The sequence below is a fragment of the Monodon monoceros genome, unplaced genomic scaffold (assembly GCF_005190385.1).
Source record: "Monodon monoceros isolate NGI ecotype Baffin Bay Population unplaced genomic scaffold, NGI_Narwhal_1 Super_Scaffold_5, whole genome shotgun sequence".
NCBI classification, from domain to species: Eukaryota; Metazoa; Chordata; class Mammalia; order Artiodactyla; family Monodontidae; genus Monodon; species Monodon monoceros.
In genome coordinates this window covers 55,210,712-55,238,674 of record NW_021703782.1, presented here as the reverse complement: position 1 = coordinate 55,238,674, position 27,963 = coordinate 55,210,712, and the positions used below count along the sequence as shown (strand labels likewise).

The 27,963-nt window shown below is 36.4% G+C and overlaps 1 protein-coding gene across 10 annotated transcripts in view; it reads right to left on the bottom strand.

Annotated features, from left to right (window-relative positions):
• PTPRD (protein tyrosine phosphatase receptor type D) overlaps positions 1–27,963 on the bottom strand; it is a 2,000,866-nt gene that overhangs the window by 185,747 nt on the left and 1,787,156 nt on the right. For 9 of the 10 annotated variants that reach the window (XM_029201877.1, XM_029201881.1, XM_029201880.1 and 6 more), the window contains 4 exons: positions 17,475–17,663; positions 13,655–13,765; positions 10,004–10,273; positions 6,464–7,045 (listed from right to left, as the gene is read on the bottom strand). In XM_029201877.1, the coding sequence (XP_029057710.1) occupies positions 6,464–7,045; positions 10,004–10,273; positions 13,655–13,765; positions 17,475–17,663 (1,152 nt within the window). The remainder of the gene's footprint in view (positions 1–6,463; positions 7,046–10,003; positions 10,274–13,654; positions 13,766–17,474; positions 17,664–27,963) is intronic. The other variant, XM_029201884.1, reaches the window with a different exon arrangement.

Genomic DNA, 27,963 nt, shown 5'->3' with positions numbered 1-27,963 from the left:
CGTATTTAGTTATACATTCCCCAAACATAATAGTCCTAATGATCATAATATATGTTTACAAGAAAACACGTTAGTGGACTCCAAACTGTCATATTTATTTTGTCTGTGCCACTTGGAGACACAGGGAATACTTTATCATCTGTCACTTAGATTTTTATACCAAATACTGTGGCTACAAAGGTTCTATTAACATTTATATGTGTTTTCTCATATCCCTTCTCCCTCCTTCCCTCCCTCCCTTACTGTCTTCCTCCCACTCTCCCCGTCTCTATAGATAGATAGATAGGTATAGATATTTGTATGTATATATATTTAATGCTCTCACAGTCTTGACACCTCAAACCTACTGACATTCTTTTATCTTCACTTACTTCATGTTTTTCTCTATATATTTTATTTAAGAGCTTTTCTGTGCTGTAGCATTTTCCTCATCAATTAACCAAAGATACATTTTACGGAAAAATGTGAGATTCTGGAAAACACACGGGAGGATAAAAAGAACCCGTCCAGAAACCTTAGTGCAATCATCTACATTAAAAAAAGACGTGTTAATGCTGACCATAAACCAATAGAATTTAGATGTGGAAAGAGGAAAGAAAAGTAGGAACACAAATTTTTCTTTAAAATTATATTTAAGACATCCTTATATTTGGTAAAGTGGTGTTGTTATACCCTCCTTCTTGATTGCTTATTTAATGTCCACAAGGAAATACAAATATGAGCTATCAATTCCCTACAATAAGATTATAGCCCCATTGAGAAATGGGAAATATTAGAGTAGTAATACTAGTATACTCCATATATCTGAAGGCAACTCACAGAGAATGGAGAATGAATAAGCAGCGAGAAGAAAATCTGCATGTCATCTGAACTCTGATGATATTGGAAGAGATCAATATTTGACTGAATTTTAGGGAATATCTCTGAAGAGAAAGGGGTTAGCACATATAAAATGGCTAAAAAACAATTTCACCTCACCGTAATATAAATATGAAACGTTACCAAAAAGACTAAAAAACACATTATTACTAAAATGTCTAGTGCTCTAATAAGGTACATATTTTAAAATGTATCTAGCATATTGACAAATGATAATAACAACAATAAAAGCAACAGCCAGGATTACAGTGGCAGTAAAACAAAACAAAACAAAATTCAAACAAGGAGTCTGATTTGTAAGTGCCACAGATATATCATTGACAAAATAAGTACTTAATACACAAGCACCTGCACAAATCTTACTCTCAACTGTCATTAAACATCAATAAGAAAAAGTTAAAATTTTATTACAGTTGTATTTACAACCAGAACTCCTTTACTCATTGCTAAAACTATTTAGAGAAAGAATTCAAATGGGGCTCATAATTTTTGCTATTGGAAATCAGTCTTTTCTAGTTTGCTTATATAGGCCTGTTGATATATAGTAATGAAATGGTTTATAAAGTACTGGAAACCTAAAGCACAATGTCTCTAAAATGTCATAGTTTTATAACAATTTTGCTTCTTCAAAATGTTTAAACTTGATGCTACTCATTAATATTTATTTATTAAATGTGTATAATTATTTTCCTTCCAAAGACCTATACTATTAAGGTGTGTACATATAAATCAGTACTTTCCCCAAGAATCTATTAAACGCATAGAAGAATTAGAGGTAAGATATGTTTTCTAAAGAAAGTTCAGGAAAAAGACACACATTGGGATTTAACAGCTTTAGAATGCCTCCAATTAGCAGGAACAACAAGCAACATTTATGTTAGTGCATTAGGTTTAAGATGTTAATTTATTACATTTCCTTATCAGAGTTTTATTTGTACTTCTTTTGTAAAATATAGTTACCCTATGTTCTTATTATAATTACGTACAAGAGAAAACTATATGAGACATCCTTCCCGAATGTGTTTTTTCGTAGCAGAGACTTTTTTCTAGCACATAAATACTTCCCATGTCAATGGCCATATGGTCCATGTATTTCCAAGGTGAATTACTTGCAAGTCACTATAATGCCAGAAGTTAAAGCTATGGAAAACTTGGAAGATTAACCAATATTTCTAGAAAATAATCATTTTAACCAAAATCTTTTCATATTTAAAACCATGTAAAGATTACTTAATATTTTCATCTGTACTAATATTCATAATTAAGGGGATATATTACTGACTATAACATAGATCATATTTTGACTTTCTATATTACCAGAAATATACAAACTTACATCAATCCTCCATTTATATCAATACATGTGACAATAATCTTAGATAAGATCAAAAGTAATAATGTCCCTCTTAAACTCACTTTATTTCTAAATACTGTTTCTGCACAGTCTGATTTTAAACAAAAATAGGAATATTACTGTCAGGGAATTAAAGATAATAAAATGAAATGTATACCTTTTAGATAAAGTAGACAAAAAAGTGTATCTCTGTGTACATGAAATTAAAATATTTGAGAAGTTCATGCATGTTATTGATCAGTAAATTTTTGTAGGTTTGGAAAAGATAAAATTGTAGTGAGGAGAATCATAAACTTAAATTTTATATAACCTAACTAAAAGAATCTTTCATAATGGTTTTATGTCTTTGTCTAGCAGTGATCCTATGAATCAGCTAGTCAGGAGCAGCTCAGAATTAATTATATCAGAACTAACATCATTGTATTTGGCAGGTGTCCACTAACATCAAACGGCCTTTGTTAATTAAGCCTAGAGAACAGATCAAATCATTGTGCCATTTTGGAAGGTTTTCTTAGCCTATTGATCTCGGCAGGCACAAGTCATTATATCATTATATATCTTCTCAATCAATGGGTATTAAAATTACAACTATTATGGAAGGTTCTTGGAAATATCCTAATGTAAAAAAAGTTAAACAGAGGTTGAGAACAGCTATTTTAATGCATCTGTGATCCATTCATCTAGATTTGTTTTTAGGTCCGGAGTCCCTGGATCACATTAACTCAACTGCTCCTGTCACAATGTTACCTTCACATGTTATGTTACATTATGTCCCCTGGTAATACAGAAAACCAAAATATGATCTATTTAAACATCAGTTCTGTATCTTTCATTAAAAAGTGACGGAAAGCATTACTGTCATTTCATATTCTGAATATAAGGATTCTCATGATTCTCAAGGATTCTTATGTTTTGGTTGAATTTAGTTTCAGTAACTATTTGGTTTCTTAGATAGCTAAATCCTTCTGTCATAAGAAAATAATATTATGAAACGCTACAGATTTGTATGTTTAAATTTGTAGTTAGAAAATTAAGAACCAAACTTAGTGACTGAGTATGATAACTTTCTATAAAAAAAAGGTATTCCTTCTACTTCTTTTAACTTTTTTTTTAATATCTAAATGGTTTAATGTACTCTTCTGCACTGGGATAACCTAATAGCTACCTCAAGTATTTCAGATGTAAATCATATACAATTCTTTTTTTTTTTAATAAATTTATTTATTTATTTTTGGCTGCATTGGGTCTTCTTTGCTGCACGAGGTCTTTCTCTAGTTGCGGCAAGCGGGGGCTACTCTTTGTTGCAGTGAGCGGGCTTCTCATTGCGGTGGCTTCTCTTGTTGCGGAGCACGGACTCTAGGCATGCAGGTTTCAGTAGTTGTGGCACACGGGCTCAGTAGTTGTGGCTCACGGGCTCTAGAGCACAGGCTCAGGAGTTGTGATGCACGGGCTTAGTTGCTCCGCAGCATGTGGGATCTTCCTGGACCAGGGCTCGAACCTGCATCCCCTGCATTGGCAGGCAGATTCTTAACCACTGCACCACCAGGGAAGTCCCATATATAATTCTTGAACAGAGGTATGAATACATGACACCCTGTGTTTCCTGCCTCTATTTATTTATTGAGCACCTAGTGGGCACTAAAACCTAGTAGGCACCAAAAAATAAGACATTAGCAAATTATTAATTTAAAAGATAATGGTGCTTAAAGGTATCTAGAGTGTCCACTTAATGACCCAAAAGAAGTTCCTGAATCTTTTTACCTTCATCGATCCTCAATTTACTCATTGGCAAATGAGATAATTCCACATCTACCTAATTGAGCAGTAAGAATTAATACACCTATTAGCAGAGTTTCCAGCATATGGCAATTATTATGATGATGAGTATATATTACTGAAGTTATAAAATATTTCTATCCGTTATCTAATCGATAGCCTTGTTACGGGTTGAAGTGTGTCCCACAAAATTTCATATGTTGAATTCCTAACACCAAGAATCTGAGAAAATGACCTTATTTGGAAATAGGATTGTTGCAGATGTAATTAGTCAAGATGATATCATTAGGTTAGACCCTAATCCATTATGACTGGTATCTTATAAAAAAGAGAAATTTGGACACAAGAGACAAGCGCTTAGGGAGAATGCCACGGGACCATGAAGGCAGAGATCAGGGTGATGCTCCCACAAGCCAAGGAACAGCCAAGACTACCAGCAAGCCACCAAAAGCTAGGCGGGAGGCGCAGCATCTCCCTCACAGCTCTCAGAAGGAACCAATCCTGCTGACACTTTGTTCTTGAACTTCTAATCACTAGAACTGCAAGATGATAAATTCCTGTTGTTTAAGCCACCCAGTAAGTGGTATTTTGTATGGCAGCCTTAGAAAAAAACCCACTACCACTAAACTCTATAAGGTGGTTATTATTTTAGATGAGAAAACTGAAGTTCAGAGAGATGAAGTAACTTGTCCAAGGATATGGAGCTAAAAATGGTAGTTTGGGATTCAAACCCTGGTTATGTTACTCCAAGATCAGGGATTTTTAAAATATCAAAGCTGAAACATCCGAAAACCTAAAAGTGGAGTATAGGTATATACTCTTCCTATATACTTTCTTATATCCTTTAATGGTTATGGAGCTGCTAAGATAGTATAATAAAAAAATAATCTCTTAACAGTTGACTACTTTCAGTCAAGAAAAAGAACAAGATTCACTGATTTCTACATTTTCCGATGAGAAACTTATGGAAAAATTAATCTACAATATTTTATGCATATTAATATAACAAATAAATACAGAAGAAATGAAAACACCCAATAGGGAAGGTATATGGATGATTTTCACTATAATTATGATAAAACACTCTGTACTTTTTTGATATTAGAAAAAGTGATAAATCCATGAACAAACCAATAAGAACCAAATAACAGTATGAAAATAAAATAGAGCCAGCCAAGCTGTAAACATGCTCTGAGACTCCTAGTAGCCACAGCAAATAGGTAAACGTCCTCAGCCACAAGATTCATGAAGCCCACAACATAAAAACAAGTCAGCGGTTAAACATAAGTTTATCTAGTTCTGACACCTGAGAATATTCATTAACTGATTCCCAGAATTACCTATGAGTTATGACTACAGATTATAGATACCATCTCCAATAACATGGGTCTTATGTGGGTTCTCAGAACAAACGAATGGCACGCCACCAAAACACTCACAGATTAATGCAAGTTTAAGAGGTACCAAGACAAGAGGAGTCAAATGAATAGCTCTCAGATATTCAAGAATAAATGTAAGAAGACAGCTGCTATGGTTTATTCCCATCCCATGACAAAACTGATGACTTTGAACCCAAGACCAGAGAAGTTTGATATCCTCTTATGAAAATAAAACTACGGGAAAGGCCAAGTTTTTCTTTATAAACTAGTTTGGCATCTGCTCTAATACCCAGGAAAATGGGTGAATAAGGCCCCAAAGTTTGATCTTAGATCTTGGTAACTGTCTTTCTTTATCCCTGAGGCCATACAAAGAAAAAAAGAAAAGAACGTTAAGTATTCATTTTTAAGCAAGTTGCTTCCTGGCAAATATAAGCCATTTAAATATCCAAGGTCCCCTGACAAATCGTTTTATTTTTAACTTTCTCTTGAACCATCCACTCCTTCACAAATTAAATCAATTTTGGGACTATTCTACCAGAGTTGCTAATACAAAGAAGCATAGTTCTTCTATTCTCAAAATGCTGCATGGGGGATGCATTTATCCAACTCCTGCAGAAACTCTTCAAGTCATTTGGGTACAAATTAAAAAGAAAGGATGCTACACATAGGGGTACGAGAGTAAGAGGTACAAACTATTAGGTATAAAATAAGCTACAAGGGTATATTGTACAACATGGGTAATATAGCCAATATTTTATAATAACTGTAAACGGAGCATAACCTTTAAAAATTGTGAATCACTATATTATACACTTGAAACCCATGTAATATTATACAGCAACCATACTTCAATTTTAAAAAAAGTATGCTAAATGCATCCCCCTTCTAAAAGGACTGTATTATTTATAGTCTATCAGTGTCCATGCCTGCTCCTTTCCATATGCCTAACTCCTTACTTAGAAACTCTAAATCTCAAAAATTAAAACATACTATTTTGTGCTTTGTTTCTGTCCTTGCCATTTCTTAGTACCAGCTCCTCCCTTCTACCCTACGCCCCATCCAGAACCACACTTACCTCCTGTCTGAGTGATGACTTGTATGTCACTTGAAAGAGGACCATCTCCAATTGAGGTAAAAGCCAGGACTTTGACAGAATACGTTTTCTGGGGCACTAAGTTGCCAATAGTAGTGATTTGGCTGTCAGCTACATTGTGTTTCATCCAGTTGTTAACATGCTGAGTGGGGTCCATTGTATAATAAACTCGGTATCCTTGAATCTGTCCATTTGGCTCTTCGGGTTCCTTCCACTGTACCAAAATGGTGGTTGAACTCAACATCCGTGCCTGGACATCCCTGGGGGCACTGGACGGTGCTTGCTCTGAGGTCTGTGTCAGCACAGGCTCACTGGGAGGCCCCCGCCCGATGTTATTGACAGCAACAACCCTGAATTCATAATCTGAGTAGGGACTTAGTCCAGCGACGCTGTAGCGTGTGGTCGCCACCCCATCAATTTCTTTGTAAGGTTCTTCAGAATTTTTAGGTTTATGCTGAATGATGTAGTAAGAGACGGGCTCAGGGTTCCCAGAGTCCCATGTCAGTGTGATGCTTGTAGCTGTGCTCTCAGTCACGACAGGAGTTCCTGGAGGTTTGGGTAAGGCTTACAGGGAGAAAAAAGAAAGACAGTGAATACCCATCACTTTTAAGAAATCATAAGAATCCATAAACTCTGCTATTAGAATGACAGAATTATGTACCTAGTAAAGATTTAATTAGATGAAATCATAGCAAAGGACGGTTTTCTAAGTGGTCAGGAAGTACAGTAAGACATGCTTAGGTGACAAATCTCAGTTTACTAGAAGTGTATTATAGCATTGTATTTTGGGGCTTGTATCCAAATCCACCACTTATTAGCTATGAGATCCTGGATGTGTTGCTTAACTTCTCTTTGCTTTAGTTTTCTCATGTGAAAAATAGGCAAAATTGTATTATTGGAATTGTACTATACAGTTGGGTAACTGTATTTCATGAGTTTACGGTGAAGATTAATGAGCTAATCCAGTAATGCTCTTAATATGTATCTGGCACCCTCAGAAAACAGTAGTTCCAATTATAACAATTATTATAACCACAAGCTTGGCCCATGAGACCCTTGCTTCCAAAAAAATGATATAACTAAATGCCAATAAACATTGAAAAGAACAAAATTTTAGACATAAAATGAAATGGTATTTAATTGCTGTAAAAGAAGAGTATCCATTTTGTTTTCAAGACGTAAGACATAAGCAACATTACTCTATATATTTAATAAATAATCTGACCAATAATTTTAAGGTAATAAAGAGTAATAATTTCAAATCAATTTCAAATTTACGCTTTTTACTTAATATTCAAAATATGCTGAAGGAGCTAAATTAAAGTCTATTCACAAATCACTTTTTAAGGTATTTCATTTTATTGTCATAATATATATTCTATATCCAACATCAGTAATATCAGATTACAGCTACATGACAAACACTTGAAATTAAATCTATATTTTAGAAATCTCGTTCATTCTTTTTAGCAGAAAAGCACAACTCAAAATGCTACTAATTAAGCGTACAAACCATCAACACTGGTGGCCTCACCTGGACAGTGATTCTGAAAGGTAGTGAGATTAAGGAAGAAAGGAGAGTTTCACAAGCTGAAGTTTTAGACAAAACTCAGAAGGTGACACTCATGTAACCAGCTCCTTAGTCCTCCTCTTTTCCTTGTCAACTTAAAGGCAAAAAATACAACACTCCCTACAATGGTAACTTTTCAAGATTAGCAAACTTGTACTTAATTAGTGCTATACCCCCAATACCTAGAACACTGTCTAGTCCTGAGTAGGTTTTTAATAAGCACTGTGAACTGACTACCTGAATAAATGAGTTCTTTCTCTCTTTAAGGTGCTTTTTGTTTTGATTCACTTTTTGCTTTCAAGATCCACCCTTATGTTTGTGGTGGAGGGGGTATAGGGAAGGAGCAAGAGTCGGGAAAACAAAGAAACTGAACAAAATATTAGTTTAGTGCGACTCCTGCGTTTGAATTCTTGAGGGTCTTTAGTAAACCTTCAAATATTTACAGCTGAAATGGTTAGTATGGGAAAGACGATTCAGTATTTGCAGATTACTCTAAGAACCATGGAATGATAATATTTGGCCAAGGGATTTTGTTCAAAATAATAATAGAAAGACATTTGTTTCAGTATTCTGGCCTGACAGTTTTCAAGGAAGTGTATGATCTGAATTTCCCCTAGATGTCTCTCTGTGTTCTTAAGGCAAGTAGAAATATTGCTAATTAAAGATGTGTTTACTGATATTTAACAGATACTCTTAGTTTCGCTAAGTCACACTGATTATGCAGTACAGGTTTTGTATCTGTAATGTATGGAGAATACTATGCCTAATACCATAATAATATGCAATAAAACATTACTATTTTAAATGACTAAATGTTGAAAAGGCTGTGTACCTTGTCTTATGTCACATTATTGATTTTACATGGTATACATTAGGTATATGCACTTGGTCGAAAATATGACACCGATTACAATGTGTGCTGCATTTTTTTAGGATCACACTTCCCAGAAGGGGAAGACAACTTGTTTCATTTTGCAATGGTTCCAGACATTTGCAGAAACCTAAAGTCACCCTCAGACTGACTCATTTTGTGCAAGTTTTCTAAAATTCTATAAACACTGTATAAAAACAACTGGTACCCTCACACACTCATTTTTTACCCCCTTTGATTCAAAAGTAACCATGGAATATAGTACTTCGGTTATAGTCAGTACACTTATTTCAAGAAAAGAATATTTGTTGAGCACTTCGCTTACACGAGGTGAGAGCTAAAACAGAATATAATCACACTTGCATTTTGATTTTTTTTTTTTTTTTTTTTTTTGCGGTACGCGGGCCTTTCACTGCTGTGGCCTCTCCTGTTGCGGAGCACAGGCTCCGGATGTGCAGGCTCAGTGGCCATGGCTCACGGGCCTAGCCGCTCAGCGGCATGTGGGATCTTCCCGGACCGGGGCACGAACCCGTGCCCCCTGCATCGGCAGGCAGACTCACAACCACTGTGCCACCAGGGAAGCCCTGCATTTTGATTTTTAATGGTAGGGTCTATCAAAAATTTAAAGCATCTATTACTAGACCATGTCGATTTCAACTCTCTTTTTTTCTTCCCTTTGTCTTCTGGAATTTTGAGTATTTATTAACACTCATTTGGATTTTTTTGTCATGTGCCTCTTCTCAAGGTTCTGGATAAATATAAAACCTGTACACATCATTCCGACCATAACGGCTGACTATGTCGAGCATGCCTCATCCTGACCTGTTAGTGCCTGAGCCTGGCCTTTAGTTAAATATTTTGATGATTATCACGACTTAGGCTGTCAATACTTTTAAGAGAGAATCTGCCTACCTAGATATGTGTATCTTATGTGATACCACAGATATGACTGGACTATGATATCTGAAACACTGACCAATAAATTGGTACATTTTAGAATTCCAAGGACAGACTTTGTAGAGGCATTAGTCAGCTGACTTGAGGGTACCCAGATCCTCCAAGCATGAACCACTGAGCATACCTTTGACAGTGATCTGGGCTATTGCTTCAATGACACCCAGTGTCGACATAGCAACACAGGTATAATTTGCTGACTGTCTTACATCATTCAGTTCTAGGACATTTCTTCCTATTGGCATATCATCTTCAGGTGTCAGATCTTCTGCCCCCAACATCCACTTCACATAAGGCATTGGTGACCCCACAGCGACACAGGTGATATTAACACTTCCACCTGGCATGATTTCGTGATTAGTGGGTGGGATAGAGAATCTTGGTGGGACACGGCGAACTGGAACAAAACACAAGGGAAGATGATAAAATATACAAGGCAAGAAAAAGCGGCTTGATTTAACACATGACATGCACTGTACAGACACAATTAAACAGTTGAAACATATTGTGGACTGTCCAAAAACAAAACATGTAAAACTGTGAATAATACAGACCATACAAGTATGGTGTGTGTATACACAGAAAAATTTATTTAGTTTAGTCATTGATATCTTAGATACATTCATACAAAAGTTGATTCAGACCTACAAGGGCCCCACAAAAAAACTATCTACAAACTAACAATACACAAACATCATGCATAAGATAAACACAAAAACATATACATGCATGCATATAACAAGGATTCTATGTACGCATGTATATGCAGGAAAGGGGGCTGGAAGGTCACCAGCAGGTTTATCTTGAGTATCAAAACCAGCTTCAGTGCTGTGCTCTTCCAGGTGATGTGAATGTATGTGCGGGACCACACTGTCACATCCCAGTCCTGGGAAACATCATCTAGAGTACACTGAAAGTGCAATTTATTTGCTTTCAGACTCAGAATAGATGCAGCCTCAAGACCTCACACTAACACTGGAACAAACACAGAAATATATATACATATTGATTTACAGTCACAGAAGAAGAAACAAAGCCAATGCCAGTAGAGATACTGGATTGGGTCATGCAAGGCATGCACAAGGTGAAGTCTCAGGGCCGTGCTTAGGACGATGAGAGAATGGCTGGAATCCAAGAGCACAGTAGCAGCAGAGGAAATAACAGGAATAGAACTAAACATGAAGGGAGGAGGGTTAAGTACGGTGATTGAGACAGCGATTTAGGGGAAGATAGGGTTGAAAGTAGGAAGATATTAGATGAAGCTAGGTTGTCAAAGGTAAGGATTGCAAATTCGGGAAGGGAGCTGAGTAGTTCACATTCAGGATTCCATTCAGTTCATATCTGTGGTAAAAAACAACATAGATGATGAAAACAAAAATCTAGTATGAGGCTTTTTATGCCTACATTCAAATAGAGTGACACTGGATCTAAACCACACAGTGGGACATGACACGAAGAGAATAAGTCATATTAAAGCAACACAACACGGAAAAAAAACAAGCAATTACAGTTCAGTGTTCCTGCTTCAGATAATCTGCATGTTTATGTGTGTTTAAGTACATGTGTCTTGGACAGGGTACAAGGAGAGGGTAAGAGACAAATAGGATTCGTCTTGGGCTTTTATTGGCAAAACATTACACCACGAGCATTTTACATTAAGGGCTAGTCATTAGGAGCATACCTTAAATATGGCTAATAAAGTGATTCTTAAAATTATAAATAAGTTAATAAACAAAACAACCTCATAACCCCAAGATAACAAGTAAATAATTCTGTCTGTCAACTTTTTGGCTGTCCTTCAAGATGAGAGAAACCTCCGTGGATTTGAGAGGGCTTGCTGCAATGGCCTCACGGGTGAATGACAGGCAAAGGAGAAGTAAAGAGAGAGCTAAGCATGCCTCCTGCAGCCACTTCACAGGTTACACAAAGCAGACAGGAGCTGGTGTAGACTCTGAGATGTCAAAGAACGTATCAAGGAAGATGGAGGAGAGTTTAGTCTTCATGCTTGGGGTTAGGGGAACAACTAGGAAAAGTCATTCTATGGGCAGCAGGCACCTTTGTGAGACAGAAATTAAAGGTGGGGCAGGAGACGGGAAGAGTGGGGCAGGAAGGAAAGCAGGAACACTGACCAAGTTCACTGGACCTGAGAGAGTTAAGTGTTACCCGTTACCATGCACCCAGGTTCATTCTCTCCCATCATGCACCACAGTTAGGTATCACCAGCAAGCACCAGAAGCCATGGCCAAGGGCATTCTCTGCTAGAACATACCATTAACCAAAAGAAGACCACAATGCAGCTACATTCATTTCATTTGTATTCTTTGTTATTGGTTTAATTAATAGTTTTGTAAGGTGGGTAAAAAGTAAAAAACACACCAACCTTCTCGCAGCTCTGAGGGATGTAGGGGGTTTGATGCAGAACACAATGAAATGAGGAAAGGAGAAAAACAAGGGAAACACAGAGAGAGTAAAAAGGCCATATCAAGGCTTTCAACTGCTACTTGAACATCTTTATTTGCTCTAGTTAATCCTTCCTATCTCACCTGAAAAAGTTAGCAATACTTCACAGACTAACATGGTATTAGAAACAATAGCTAGCATCATTTTGAAATTTTTCCATTGAAGAAGGTACACATGCCTCATGCAGCAAAGGAGGTCAGCATATTGAGAAAAAGGATCAAGGGGCTTTCAAAGAATTTGGAGAAGAAATGGTTTCTCTTCATATTCTCCCACCCCAGACACTCCAGAGAAAGGAGAGAAAAGCATCCCCACGGAAACGAAATGATCTCCAACAAAAATTTCAAAATCAAGCTAGATATTTTCCTAAGGGAACCCATCCTCTTGTAACTTAAAGCCCTCGCTGTCTTTTTTATCTATTCCCACCCCCACCCACGCCTTTTGTGGTTATGCACAGACATGGAGGGTAAGACTAAGAGCATTTTCACTGGACGATAAAACTACAAGAACTGGCTTTGAGAACTCCAGGGAAGAAGAAATACTTCTTCCTAGTGGAAATGAAAGGCACAACCATTCATAAGCTCAAAATTTAATCATTTCTATTACTTTATAAGAAAATATGGATGTATCCTCATTCATTCTTCTCCCAAGGACAACTGATATCATGTTTTAAAATACAATCACTGTTCACTGTTCTCTTTAATCAAGAGATTAAATTTTCAGAAAGTGAATAATTAAAAAAAAAAACCTGTGTGTGTGTGTGTGTGTGTGTATATATATACGCATAGACACGTGCACGTGATGTGTTTATAAATAAGTATAAAAAGAAGGAAGACAATACAGTTGTGCTACTTGCATGTAGCGCCTTTCTCCTTACAGCTCTGCGGCAGAGGTCTTAAAGGCATAAACACCTTTACGCTTGGAGTTGCACAGAGAACTGATTAGTAGCACACCAAGCAATTATTTCAGAGTTTGATAAGGAAACAGAAGAGTAACAGCAACAGAAAAAAAGAAGAAGAAAACCTCAAACCAATGCAAAGCACAGTTCAATCAATGCCCTTAAAATAGAAATCAAGATGTAAAAATGCAAATATACTTACAAACTTCAGTCCACAGGATAGATGTTACTCAAAAGTTGTCAATTTTTTCCTTAACCATGTAATTAAAATGTTTCATTTTCTACCCACTAAAATGTTTCAGCTACTGCCACTATTAGCACATCGGCTCACTAAATCCTGACATAGTCACACAGACCCTGTGGGTATCTCAACTCCCCCTGAGCCTGAATGAAGACGCGATACCAGGGTTACGTCATTCCTACCTCTGACATATAAATTGGCAGGGGCAGAATAGCGAGTGCCCGCGCTGTTGGTGGCAACACACTCATATTTTCCTTGGTCAGATTCTTCACTCTGTTCGATCTGAAGGGCTCCTGTATGGATATAAAATATATTGCCAAAGAGATGGTCAGAGAAGGCTTTTTCGGTGCAGCAAGCTAAACCTCTTAACAATATGAAAAGCCCTGCACAGGAAGATCCGCTCAACGTCGATTCAATCTCTTGCTAAGGTGCACAGACAGAAAATGATGCGATGAGAAAAACATATAGAGATTATTTTTTTTTAATTTTTTACATCATCAATGCTAGCATAAAAAAAACAATATCTCTTTTCCCAAGCAAGTATTCTAGTCATAATTAACACGCTTATTTCCTAGACTAATAAAATGAAGATGGGTGAGACTGCTTCAAGGAAGTATGGCTTTTAAATCAAACAAAAGATTAAGTTTTGGTTTTGTTTTGTTTCATTTTGGTAACAAAAGTGGCGCAAAAGAGAGGTACACTCAAAAAAAACCAGGCCGGGTTTTCAAGAAAGTCTTCTGCTGAAGAAAGCCAAAAATACGCAGCAAGCACAAAAAAGGCTGCATGAAGCAAAAAAATTAAAATTAGTTATTATATATCATGAAAATATTACTTAAAGAAACAAAACTCCCTTAAGACATGCAGATTTTTAAGAAAAGAAAGACCAGTTTGCCACGACTTACAATCATTTATTATGTTTGCTGAAAAACAAAGAGTAGTTGAATTAGAAGGTTTTTTTAAAAACTTAAAAAGCATGGCCTATGCCAGCCCGGAGGGCCAACCAACCACTGCTTGAGGACCTCGAGACGGATCCCCTAAGACACCCATCAAAATCCACCAGTGGGATTAGCAGTGTGGTGTCACAAAACCCCAAGAAAAATACAAAACAAGAATTATAAAAGAAATGCACACTGAGTCAAAGTCTAAAAAACCAGCAATCCACATACCACCAAGAATACTCAGCACCTTTTGTCTCCAGAGCCTGAAGGACAGAAGATCGAAAAATCCAGAAGCGAGTAATCCAAGAAAAAAAGAAGTGGGGGGGAAAAAGCATTGCTGTCAGGTTGTAGGCGAGTGTGATCAGGTGGAAAGGGGAGTCATTCTTTGACTTTTAGGACAGTAAGAGAAAAAAGAATCGAAGAACAAAAGCAAAAACCTTTTGAAAGATAAAGACAAAAAGCAGGTGTTCCAGGCTGTCTTCTGCATGTCTGCCACTGTTCTCCAGACCATCTTGACTTTGGTCCAGAACAAGAACAGCTAAGGAAGAAAAAAAATGATTTTTTTTTTCTCCAGTTGGACAAAAAAAAAAAAGGAAAAAGAAGAAAAAAAAAAAAAAGGAAAAAAAGGAAAAAGGAAGAAGAAGAAAAGGAAAAAAAGAGGGACAGATGGTACGCTGTGACTGGTCTGTGGTCTAAAGACCTGGATATGCTTTCTTTGAAGCATATCACAACTTAAAGAATCATTTTCATAAAGAAAGAAATGAACAAAACAAAGAGAAAAAGAAAAAAAGAAAAGAAAAATTCACAAGATGAGAGTCACCAATCATAACCAAACAGTACAAAGGAAAAATATAACATTGATGGACATTATTGTAATGATTTTGAAAACAGGACAAATATGAGAGTGATGAAAGGACAGAAAGAATGAGTAAGATCATTCTGTGAACGTTAGTTCAGCACTCTTACCTCTTATTGGTGTACCACCTGGGTGGATAATATGAATGCAAATAAGATTAGAAAGAAGAAGCATTAGTACGAGAAGAAGGAGGCTAGGGCTGGGGAGAAGAATTAAATTAGATTTACAGAATTAAATAAGGTCTTAAAAGAAACTTGAATTACTATACTGGTAAAACAGGAATATATTAGATAGTATTATTAGATCATAAAAGCAAGTTGCATTATACCACAGAGGGCAAAGACCACAACAGGCAGCATTGCCTTTCTCAGAGAAGCAACTGAGTTCTTAGGTCTGGGGTCACATAGGGTTAGAATTATATCTTATAAGCCTCATAGTCTTATAAAAAAAAAGAACTAAACAATATTTTTAAAGACATAGTTGGGGAAAATACTGGCTAATCTATTTAAGTATATATATAGATATGCATATATATATACTGTTATAGGAAATACTAAAGAATAACTAGAAACAAACACTGTTCACTGGCTATATCTTATGCTACTTACTATGCTACATTTGTGTGATATAACTTGTGTTCTATTTTATTTCTACACAGTGTTCTTACGATAACAGTTCCGTGGATGTGTGTGTGTGTGCGCCACTAAGGAAATCTGGTGCCTACACTGACAGTTAGTAAAATGCATGCCATGCATTTTATTAATAATAATAATAATAATAATCTGAATATGGAAATTAGTGGGGGGTGAAGTGCGCTTCAGAACTAAGCACTTACCAATAGATTCTGGAGATTTAAATACGGAGAGAAGAAAGACAGCATAAAAATATTATTATATTCCTCATAATTTGGTACAAATTTTTCAGAGTTAAAGCTTTATATACTAAATCATCTATGTTACATGTGAATAATTAATTCTTTATTTACAATAACAGAATGCTAATCTACACAATTCTGCTGACAACAAGCAAAAGAGGCAGTTAACAAGACGCTTTAACATCACAGGACAGGTCAAAAGCTGAGAATTCTGGGAAGACAGGCAGTTAAACAACTTAGAATTCTGTATCAATATTACTACCAATGCCAAAGTAAACAGCTTACTAGTACACATCCCTGTGAAATTACCTAGGGACAGGCTCTAAAACTTAACAAATTTAGAATTATCTCTACTTTTAATCTAAAGAGAGCAAAGGAATAAACTTGGGATGGGGATGGAAGAGGGAGAAAGGGCAATGGGTAGCGAGAAGGAGAGAGGGGGGAGAGGGATGGGGGAGGGGGGAGAGAGGGAGGGGGGAGGGAGGGAGGGAGGGAGGGGGGAGAGGGAGGGGGGAGAGTGAGAGAGAGAGAGAGAGACAGAGAGAGAGAGAGAGAGAGAGGCAGAAGCTGGAGTCTACACCAAAAGCAGACTTCTGCAGATCCAGTCACTGGAGGGTTCAAAAATCTTTGATGAGGACGCACACTACTGTGGCTAATGTGTAGAAAATACTCATAATAATATTATAATAATATTAATAAAAATCCCCTCCTTTCATTGGTACTTTGTGAAGGACTTTATAAAAAAAATACATCTGGTTACTCATGAGATAACACTTCTGTGTTTTATGTATTAGTGAAAAGAAAGTAGATGTGCCCAAACTTACTAAACTTTGGTAGTTTGATGAGTTCAAATGCAGAAAAGAGAGAGAAAACACACTTTAATAAAACTGAATCATTTTAGCATTGAATATGAACATTTTTGGTTTTTAATGGATATAACCATTGGAACTCCTTGCAAGTTCTGAATGAAGTCCAATGTTGAAATAAATTTGTTTCAAAAGAAAACAGAGAAATAAGAAAGAAAGAGGAGAAAATGGATCCATCAAATACTGCGGAAGAGCAGTAAATTAAAAAATTATCAAAAATGCAGTCACAGCACTGAGCAATGTGGATTAAACAGAAGCTGCAAAACACAGAGGAGAAGAAAGACAGACTCTGAAACGGGCTATGACATCACAAACGTGGACAACACGTTAAATAACAGAGAAAGAGAAGAGGGAGAAAAATCAATACCTAAAAATTAAAAATAAATAAAATAAAAATAAAGAGAGAGAAAACTAAAAAGAAAAAATAAAATTCTCTAGGAGCTTGTGGAAACAGTAACAAGACCCTACCTGATCGCAACTGCTTAATACGACCATTGTTGTTGCTTGTGTCGACAGGTAAGAAATCTTTGAACCAAGTGATTTCTGGATCCGGATTCCCACTGGCTGCACAAAGCATGGTGGCAGTGCGTGTACGCTCAACCACCTTCAACTGCGGGCCCATGTCAATGGTAGGGAAGCCCCTGGGAATTTGATCCTCTGCAAGACAAAAGGTGATACAAACATGTTATCAAGTCAGATACCCAAGATTCAAGAGATATTGACCATTAACCTCTCCCATTAACCTATCATTTCTTGAGAAACTAACACAAACTAGGTAGCATTGCACTGTTACATTAAGGAACGTTGTTCCTGGCCAGAAGAGTGCACAGTCTAAGAGGCCAACAGCCTAACAAAGAGCTCAGACATGTGTGATAAAAACCATGACCAAGGAATGGATCAAGTTCTCTGGGAGCAGAGAAGGAGAAGTCACTCTACAGTATGTGTCTGATGAGGTCAGTGAGCACCAAGAGGAAGCTGTGAAATGAGCCTTTAGGAACAAGTTGAGTTGGCCAGAAAGAAAGGAACGTCAGAAGTACAGGCACTGAGGTCATTTCATAATGTATACAAATGTCAAATCACTATGTAGTATATCTGAAACTAGCATAATATTGTATGTCAACCATATTTTAATTTAATAAAAAGGTATTCAACTTATACCACAAAAAAAAAAAAAAAAAAAAAAAAAAAAAAAAGAAAGGCACTGAGAAAAAAAAGTTTTCTTTGAGGAAAACCATTGATCCAAAAGAGCTAGCTTTACGAGGACACGGTTAACAAGCAGGTTAGCTGGACCAAGCTATCTGTATTTGAATCAGTTATGTTTTTCTTTTAACTTTTAGGTAAAACTCTGTATATTTTTTCACCCAAGCACAGGTTCAACCTGAATGAATTCCTTTGTAGAGAGTTTCAATTAGGCAGAAAAGTACCTGAAAGTCTCCCTTACAAAAGAAGAAAAGAACAAAAGCAACTCAAAAATGCAACACAGAAGCATACATACATTCCTTAGGGTAAGAGAATACTTTCTTCCATTCTAAAGGCCTACACCATTTTCAGTCATTAAAAAGTTGAAACTCCTAAATTTTGAATCTTCAACTCATCCAAAGTTCATTTCTCCCTATCCCACATCAAAATTGCCCCAGATCTTAGATCTTGAGAAATTAAAGTCCTCCTAAGTCCCTGAAGCATGACTACGTTGATACCCTGCATGGCCAGCTCTTCCAGTTAGCATTAGAAAGGTATATTATTCTATTCAAGGATTGAAGGAATTTTAGTTATATGGGTGAGAATTATCTAAATTAGAACTTGGGTGTTTGTTTGAAGACTATTATGAAACATTTTGACGTCCAGTTGGGCCTGGTGTTAATGTAATCAACATTCCAACATTCCCGCATGACCTCTGATGAATTGTCATCAGCCACCAATTCCAAAATGACTCTAAAGCAGAACCAGTGAGCAAAACAGAAACCATCAGGTGTGGTACCTGGCTTCTACTTGGATGTCTCCCACAATTTCTGGTATGATTCTCTGAGTCTTGCTAAAGATGCACAATTTCAAGGGAAAAGGTCACATTTTGATGACTCCACCGCATTGTTGACTAAATCTATGCGTTCTCCACTCTCTCTGTACTTACAGGGTAAACTCAAATCTCCTAAATCTGGCTAGCGAAGTCTTTTAAAATCAGGACCCATTTTTCTCAGCCTCTCATGGATGACCTCCCTCATAGGAAACCTTTCTTCTGCCCACAATGAAATTCTCACCATTCCCCAGACAAATCATATCCAATGAGTACACTGTCCGTGTCTCTAGAAAGCCACACAACTAAAATCACCTTCTTTATAAAACTTTTCAAAACTCTCTCCAACAGACTTAATCTTTTCCTCCTCATATCAACTGCAGTAGTAAGTACCTAAATCCACTGTCTTGTATTTTTTAATTCTCATCAGTTTATCCTTCTGTAATACAAATTTCTCCATGCCTCGCTTGCATCCAAATCCCCTGCCATCAAGTTAGTCTGGGCTGACAGATTTTGAGAGAACTCCAGTGATTTCTAAGCCTAAATATGAATATATCACAGTGATTAAAAAGTTTCCTACTACACATAGTAGAAAACTGCTTATGGTAGAGAGCTCATCAGAGGAATAGTTCAGAACTAGAGAGAGAGATTTGGAATGTGAATAGTAAAAGAATGTCAAAATACTACCAAAGATTAAAGCTCCCAAGAAAGGGAAGATATCCTGAACATTAAATCCAGGCTTCTGTAAGAGAAAATCAAGGCGCTAATAGGGAAAAGTAGACTCTGGTTCTCCCAAGGGAGATTTATGAAAAGTCCAAAAGAAGTTGCTGGAGCAGTTGGGTTTGACACATGGATTCACCAGAGGGTATTTTCCTGTCCCACCAGCTAATTACGGCCAGAGACTAAAAAGATAGTTAACTTCGATGAGCTACATTTTACTTAAGTTGAAAGATGTGGCTCTTTTGAGGAAGCAGTAGTAATACTTTCCATTTACTTGAATGCTTACAGGCTGCCAGCCAAGCCTAGGTCTACAGTGGACAAGTGTCAGAAACAGTGGTTAAGAATGGAATTTCAAGATGATTTTTCAAGGCTCCAAGGGAAGGTTAAAAATTACAAGTCAGATAAAGAGCATTTTGCAAATTAGGCTATGCTAATTTTAATACTCTATTCCACTTGAATTTCATCGGACTTTTTTTTTTTTAAATGGCTTTAAAGCTTTAGTCAATGTGTTTACATCTAAAGCTTAGTTTTAATGTTATTTGGGAAAATAAAAAAATAAAGCAAAAAGCTCAATAGCCATTGTACCACACACATTATATTATTAAATATCTCACTCACCAGCTATTGACCCAGAATGCTTCAAAGAATAAAAATAATTTATCTCAAGTGCCCCAAAATCAACTGCACTGCCTTAGACACCTAGAAATGAGTTTTTAAAAAAGCTCTTATATTTTGTTGTTGTTAATTTCCATATTGAAAGCAATTAACTTCAGTTAATAAAAAAATCACCTTGGGATTCCTGAGCTGTTTCTGTCTTTCCCAGGACATTGAGTCACTCCTGTGGCATCTAACTACTAGTTACATCCACATGCATAAACACTGCTCTACTAGTCATTACTTTTCTTCTACAAGTTCATCTCTCTGAAGAACCATGCCAATATTCTATACCTATCAGTGGCAAATGTCAAAGACTTGAGATTGTTGAGCCACTTACTAAAGGCTCTTACCAAAGAAATTTAGAATAACCATTTATAAGAAATGAAGACCTCACCTTGGGGAGAGCTGACAAAATTGACTTGTGCCCTATGGAAAGCAGTCTAATACATTTGCATGACCTTTCTTTTCCTTCTTAGCTCATAAAGAACACTCCAGAGCCCCATTTCCATATACAAAAGTGTACAACAAAGATAATCTTTCTCGCATACTAATCAGACAAAGGATGTAAAGAGAGCTCCTTTCTTATTTTTAATAAGGGTAATTAAATTCTATCCATCCCCCCCTTTGCACAGAAACTCTTTTAATGCACTTTCTTCATTAAATTTTCATGAGAAACATCACAATGTAACAGATTCAAATAGCCAGTGCTGTTACACATTGACAGTTGTGGCTTGTTTCCAATTTGACTGTCAGGTATTTGGCAATAAAACTCAGTATTCAACATAAAATGAACTGTAGAAATAATGAAATTTCTAATTGGTATGCTAATCTCAGCGGGCGTAGTTTAGAAGACGTTAATTGCTTTTTTTTCACCTCTACATTTATTGGTGATTTATATAAAACTGCCTTGGCCATTTGATAACATCAATTTTGACAGCTCATCAAATGTATAGTACCAGGAACCTGAGGAAAAAAAAAAAAAATCAATACCCTTTATATGTTAACCACACAAACTTTTACAGGAAAATACAGAAGCAAAAATTAACAAACTGTCTTAATGTTAGTAGCTTTAAACTTTTTACACAAGTGAAAAGAAAAGCATTTTGTCCTATTCTTTAATGTGTTCATTAAGCTTTAAAATGCCTTACTTATTACTGTTCCATATTAATATTCAATCAAGCAGGATTAGCTACTAATTCATCAACAATTTAAATCAGACTTGACCTTCACAAAGCCATTTGGTCCGTCATTTTGAGAGGCCATTAAAGGGCAGATTACTACATACTTGTGCGTAGTGAATCGTAGAAGTCATACATATTTTGTTTGGAATGGCAGCTATAATAGACCTGGAAATATAGCACATTCCTTGAACCTGTTTGGGGTCTTAATAAAACATGCTGATATGAAACTTTCTCTTTCCATTAAGGAAAGAGAATAATGAACCTCAGCATTTTTCAAAGTCAACTTCCCATTGCTGTAAAACTTTTGTTAATAACCCCTAACCTCTCCAGGACTTAAAGGAATGTATAGGGAAAATAGCCCGACTTTGTTTTGTAGGGAGTTATGCTTTAGATATCTGTGAATGATAAAGTAATAGCTTTTGCATAATTTGCTCAAACTACTTTCATTGTTCAACCATAAACAATTTTAGTGATGCTTTACTTTTGCTCCAGTTCCACAAAACTCAACCTCTCTTATTTGATAGCAAACACAAAACTAAATTGCCTACTAAGTCCACAGCCTCCTTCCAAGGTGGCCCTAAGCAGTTCCTCTTGCCTAATCTTGCTAGGATTCAGTGAGTTCAATCAGACAGGTGCTTTGACTCTAGTCCCAAAAGATTTAAAGAAGTTTTCAATAAAGGACCATTTGTCATGATGCCACATTTCCAATTTTTTAGATTTATAGCAAATATGTTTATGAAGAAAAATCACGTCAATTATATCAACAGTATGCTCTTCCAAAAGAATTATTAAAAGACGTGAATCTGGAGAAAGAGATAAGCTTTTTTAAATTTTTTTTTTCCTTGGAGAACTCATCCCTCTGAACCACCTTCCTGAGGACCAAACAGTTCATAGTGGCTCCTCTTTAAAAGCTTTCAAAGCTCACAGAGGGCAGGGCTATAGGTTACTTCCTTTTTAACCATTACCGTATTCAATAAACACTTGCAATTAGACATATTTAGGAAATTTGGGCAACCATTTCTGCATTTATTCATGTGACATCTCTGAATTCCTACTGGGCTTATTTAATGGCATCTTTTTAAACTTAATTTAATTTAATTCTATTCTATTCTATCCTATCCTATTCATATTTTTGGCTGTATTGCATGGCCTGTAGGATCTTAATTCCCTGACCAGGGATCGAACCTGTGCCCCCTGCAGTGGAAGCACGGATTCCCAACCACAGGACCACCAGGGAAGTGAAGTCCTAACGGCATCTTTTTAAACAGTTAATCATTCTTTAATTGTCCTGTGGCTACAGATTGGGTCTCCCCAATTTAAATATAAGTCTAAGAGGCAAAACTATCTTTTACAGTGTCTTAAGTAGTATTAAACTTATAAATTCACAAAAATACTTGTTAATGATGGCTTTCTTCATTTTTATAGTCACAGGTTTTATTTAATTAGCAAATGACTTTCATCATTTGGGATGTGCAATTTATGCTTGGCTCTTTCTTTAACTGAGTGCAGTTGCTACACTAGAAACACACAACTCAGTTCCTGCTTTCTTAATTTTACAGGAAGCCTTCCCTCATATACCGGTTGTAAGTTCCTACAAGTCAAAATGGCAACCACATAACGAAACCTTAAGTGTGAACACAATGAAACTTAAAAGAACACAATGGAATATGTACCTCTACTCTGCTATCCTATCTTTAGAATAATGGGATTGTTGATGTTCAAACTAATGATAACATCTAAGTGAATCACTCAGTTGCATGTTGAGTCAACATTCTGGGTCTTCTTTCTGCCAGGAGCAAAGATTTCTGCCAGGAGCAGAAATTTCTCAGTGGCTGCATATCTTGAAGCTTTAGGCATTCATGATGTAATCTTACAGGAGCACAACTAACATTTTTTTTTTTCATTTTGAAGGATGAAAGAATTGCATAAGGGAAGTTTTTCTTAACATAAGTCAAATATTAGATGGATAGTATGAAGAATATTTTCTTAAATAAAGTACTATACCCCTTAAAATATGTTGAAAGGCATGCTTACCTGTTAGAGATACAGTACTACCTAAGACAGTAAAAATCCTCTTGAAAAATGTAAATATATTGGTCTTAAGATGGTCAATAAGAAAGTATCTTCATATTTATGAAAGTTGCATTACAATAAAAGAAAAAGATCTTTTAAACTACTAGTTTAAACAAATCTACTGGGGGACTTCCTGGTGGCGAAGTGGTTAAGAATCCGCCTGCCAATGCAGGGGACACGGGTTGGATCCTCGGTCGGGGAGGATCCCACATGCCGCAGAGCAACTAAGGCCGTGTGCCACAAGTACTGAGCCTGCACTCTAGAGCCCGCAAGGCACAACTACTGAAGCCCGCGTGCCCTAGAGCCCGTGCACAGCAACGAAGAGTAGGCCCGCTCTCCGCAACTAGAGAAAGCCCACGTGCAGCAATAAAGACCCAACGCAGCCAAAAATTTAAAAAAAAAAAAAAAAAAAATCTGGACAGGGTGAGATGGGGGTCAGGGGCGGGAGGGAAGCCCAAGAGGGAGGGGATATGGGTATACATGTGGCTGATTTGCTTTGCTGTACAGCAGAAGCTAACGCGACATTGTAAAGCAATTATACTCCAAAAAAAAAAAATCTACTGGACTGTTAATAGATGGACTGTCAATAGATCATCACTCATTCTACAGATATTTACTGAAAGCCTTCTTTGTGCCAAGACTGGGCCAGGCCCTGGGTATGAAGTAATCTAGAGAATCTCTATATTGCTGTGATTTAATTTTATCTGTAGGATGATTAGATTCTTTGGGAGTAAAAATAGTACCCAGCCCATAGATGGAGGATTGAATGGGATAATGCATTAAATGTGCCTGGTGCAGCCTGGCACTAGTGCCTGGCATCTAGTAAAATATTAGCATATATGTACTTACTCTATCCCAATCTCCCACAAAAGATTTAAATAGAACAGAGGCAAGTGACTCTAAGGCTTGATATAACAAGAGCTGCAGCAATAAACTATAAATGGGAGAAATATTCTACGGGAATCATAAAGAAACAGGGATTATATAGAAATGCAAGTGAATTTAGAGGGTAGTATATGTGCCAAGTAACCTCTTAAAAGCTAGTAAAAGCCCTCATTTCTCACTCTGAACAAGATTTTAGGCTTTTGATTAATCAACAACACAAACAGCACAAATAAAACAGATCATATTGTCATCCAATTTGTTCCCCAAAACAAAAAATAACGCTAAATATCTGGGACCGCAAAGCTTTGCTGTGAATGACTGAAAACACTGAAACCATTTGAGACTTATTAGGGTCGCTTGAGGTAAGCAAGGGTGGTATAATAATTACCATTTTCTGTAGACACAAAGACTCAGCAAAATTGTTACTGGGTCTCAGTCATACATACAGCAGAAAATTCTTTTAAATCTTTTAACTCTAGATTTGGTGTATTTTTACTTCAACATGTTTCCTCTATGCCAATTGCTGTTCTTTGAATAAATATTCATCATGAACACTGATAGAACTCTTAATCGGAGTCAACTCATAATGGAAGACACAACAAAAATTATTCTAAATACTTGGTCATCTTTTATTTTTTAAGCAGAAAGGACTAAAGTTTCATGGGATGTAATAATAATTTTAAAACTTTTACATAACAAAAAGATTCATCCTTTAATATGTATCAACTGACTTCTCATTTTTTTGCACAGTTTCCAGGTAGGACAGAATTCTGCCATGTATGTTAGCCAATAAAATGTGGATGAGAAATGGAATTATGAAAAGGATGATAAATATCAAATAATTTCCCTAAGGAGCTCAAGTTCAGCCTGTGCCTATGTCTTTAACCCTTCTGTAATTTCTAATTCATTATCTAGGAAGGGCTATAAGTGGCAGGACTTCTGCTTTGAGCAGACACCCAAAGACAGTACACAGACCTGAGAAGCAGACAGAAGTAGATTCAGCATATCAACCCTATAACCTGACACCGCACAGGGGTCTCCTCTGTAATACGGGACCAATAATGACTACCCCAAATGGCTTTGCCTGGGAAAGGAGACAGATCTGTGTCTCAGAGGCTGGAAGGCTGAGGGGTTAGTAGTTGGAGTATTTGTTACTTTGTTGAACAGCAAATGAGTTTTCAAGTCATTATCTTTCAGAATAAACCACGCTATCAGGCTACAAACAAGAACCGTTTCTTTCCAGAATACAATCCCTGAAGAGGGGAAAAAAACATTTATTATTCTTTTCTTAAAGAACACAGTGTAAATAAAGCTTTTATTTTCACCATTCCATATGGCAGCAGGGTATAATTTGTACTGTTTTGACATCATGACCGTATTATTCAAAATCAATCTTCCTGCAGGTGAATTGCATAAGGGGCTGAAAACAGAAAAGTAAAAGGGAAAGAAAGAAAAGTCAAATCAACATTTTCTAGCAAAGTTAGGTGCCTGGGCCATTATCAAAATGATATGCATATGAATGAAACTGAAAAAAAATATATAAAGTGGTTTCTAATTCTAAGTCAGAGGCTATTCTAAGTCAAAAAGAAAACGTCGAAAGCAGGAGGAAACCGCCAGTTAATAAATGATATTCCAGATGAAATGATAAATATAAGGTCTGGTCCCCCAAAATAATTATGAACAAGATGCGAAGAATTTTTAGTCCAAGATCCTCTTTGCAAGTTATTATGTACAGATGGGTATGCTTGTCTTAATATGGCCATAAGTCAATCAGAGAAGCTTTTATTTCAGACTGGATTAAGGTATCTCTTAAGGGCAGTTACTGGGTATAAGGGTCTCCGAAGATTTCTCATAAAATTATGCCATACAAGAATAGGAAATTAGACATTGATAAGCTGATAGGAGTCTCATTAGCAGCTACTAAATATTCAGCATACTAACCAGCAACCCACAGAGTATTCCAGAGCAAAAGCTCCATTTTCTGAAATAGTCTTCACATATGGAGGAGGTTGTAAGGCATTCTTGGCACAGAGTAAAGCAAATTTATTTAGAAGCCATGTATGCAATTATCCTATAAATCGCAAAGTAATGTCTACTGTCTGTGTAGCAGAACACAAACTCATTGAGATTAAATTATCATTAGCATGAATGTGGTAGCTGCAATTTCACATGGCATTATGTTAACCCCCATTTGTTGTTAGTGTTTGGCCTTAGCAAATGATCATACTCTTTGTGATCTAAAATTCATTGAGGGGTGGGGGAGGGGATGAGGTCTATTAATACTTGGATATCTAAGTACATATTTAGAAATCAGGGTTATGCATTTATCCTTGGGAATAAATAACTCACTAAAAATCCAATAACATCCATTTTCACAAAGCTCGCTGCTTTCTATTAATTTATTTTTACTAACAAGCTGGTGTCATGATACTTATCCCATACATTGTCCAAATTTTTCCCTATTTTGTATATTAACCACTTTACATAAATTAATATTTAAATCATACCATGAAGTTTTTTAAGGAAAAAAAAGGAAAAATGCATAATAGAGCTAAGGTTCAAGAATTTAATTACCGTTCTTCTTTGTTTGTTTGTTTTTAGAAAGGGACAAAGAATAGTAAACATGGAAAGAGAACTGGATTTGGCTCCTGCCTCCATTATTTGCTGGCTTTGTAACAGGAATTCTAGTGAGCTCAAAACAAATAAAGCCAAGGAAAACATTCATCCTGGCTGCCTCCCTGTATTGTGGTGAATGTAAATAAAAATAAATAAAATGTTTATGTGATCAAATTTTTCATCAATAAGAAAACTAGAATGAACCATGTGGTTTTGGATTGGACTTGGAGGTACTGGTATGAACTCATGGTTTTAAAAATATACATATTGATATAGAAATCAATGTAATTGTAAATGAGTGTGCATATACACACATACATACACTCCTTATATAAGCTTACTAAACACATCTTCCCTAGCTGTGTGACTCGAGAGAAGCTAGGAGCAGCCATACCCAATAGAAATGGCCATACCTAGTATCTAGGTCTTGGTTTCTAAATATGACTCTCTAGTGAGAAGAAACAGAGCTCCTTGGAGAAACGACTAATTCTACCCAGCACTGGGACAAGGAAAGTACAAGATGTACCTGAAATATGTTTAGTACATGGAAGTACTCAAAGAATGACAGGGGCATGTTCAAAGGTCAAAGGAGCTTGAAGGGGTTCTCATTAGCCAAATGTGGGACCATCTGAATAATAACAACAAAAAATAATGAAGAAAAAACAATATCACCACATTATAAAACATTAAATAAGATAAAAAGACATGAGTCTATACTGCTATAAAAGAATAAATTGAAAAGTTTCAGCAAGAATGGTGTATTGGCATAGTCTCTAAGTAACTCCTGCCATGAATTGATTAAATATAAAGGAAA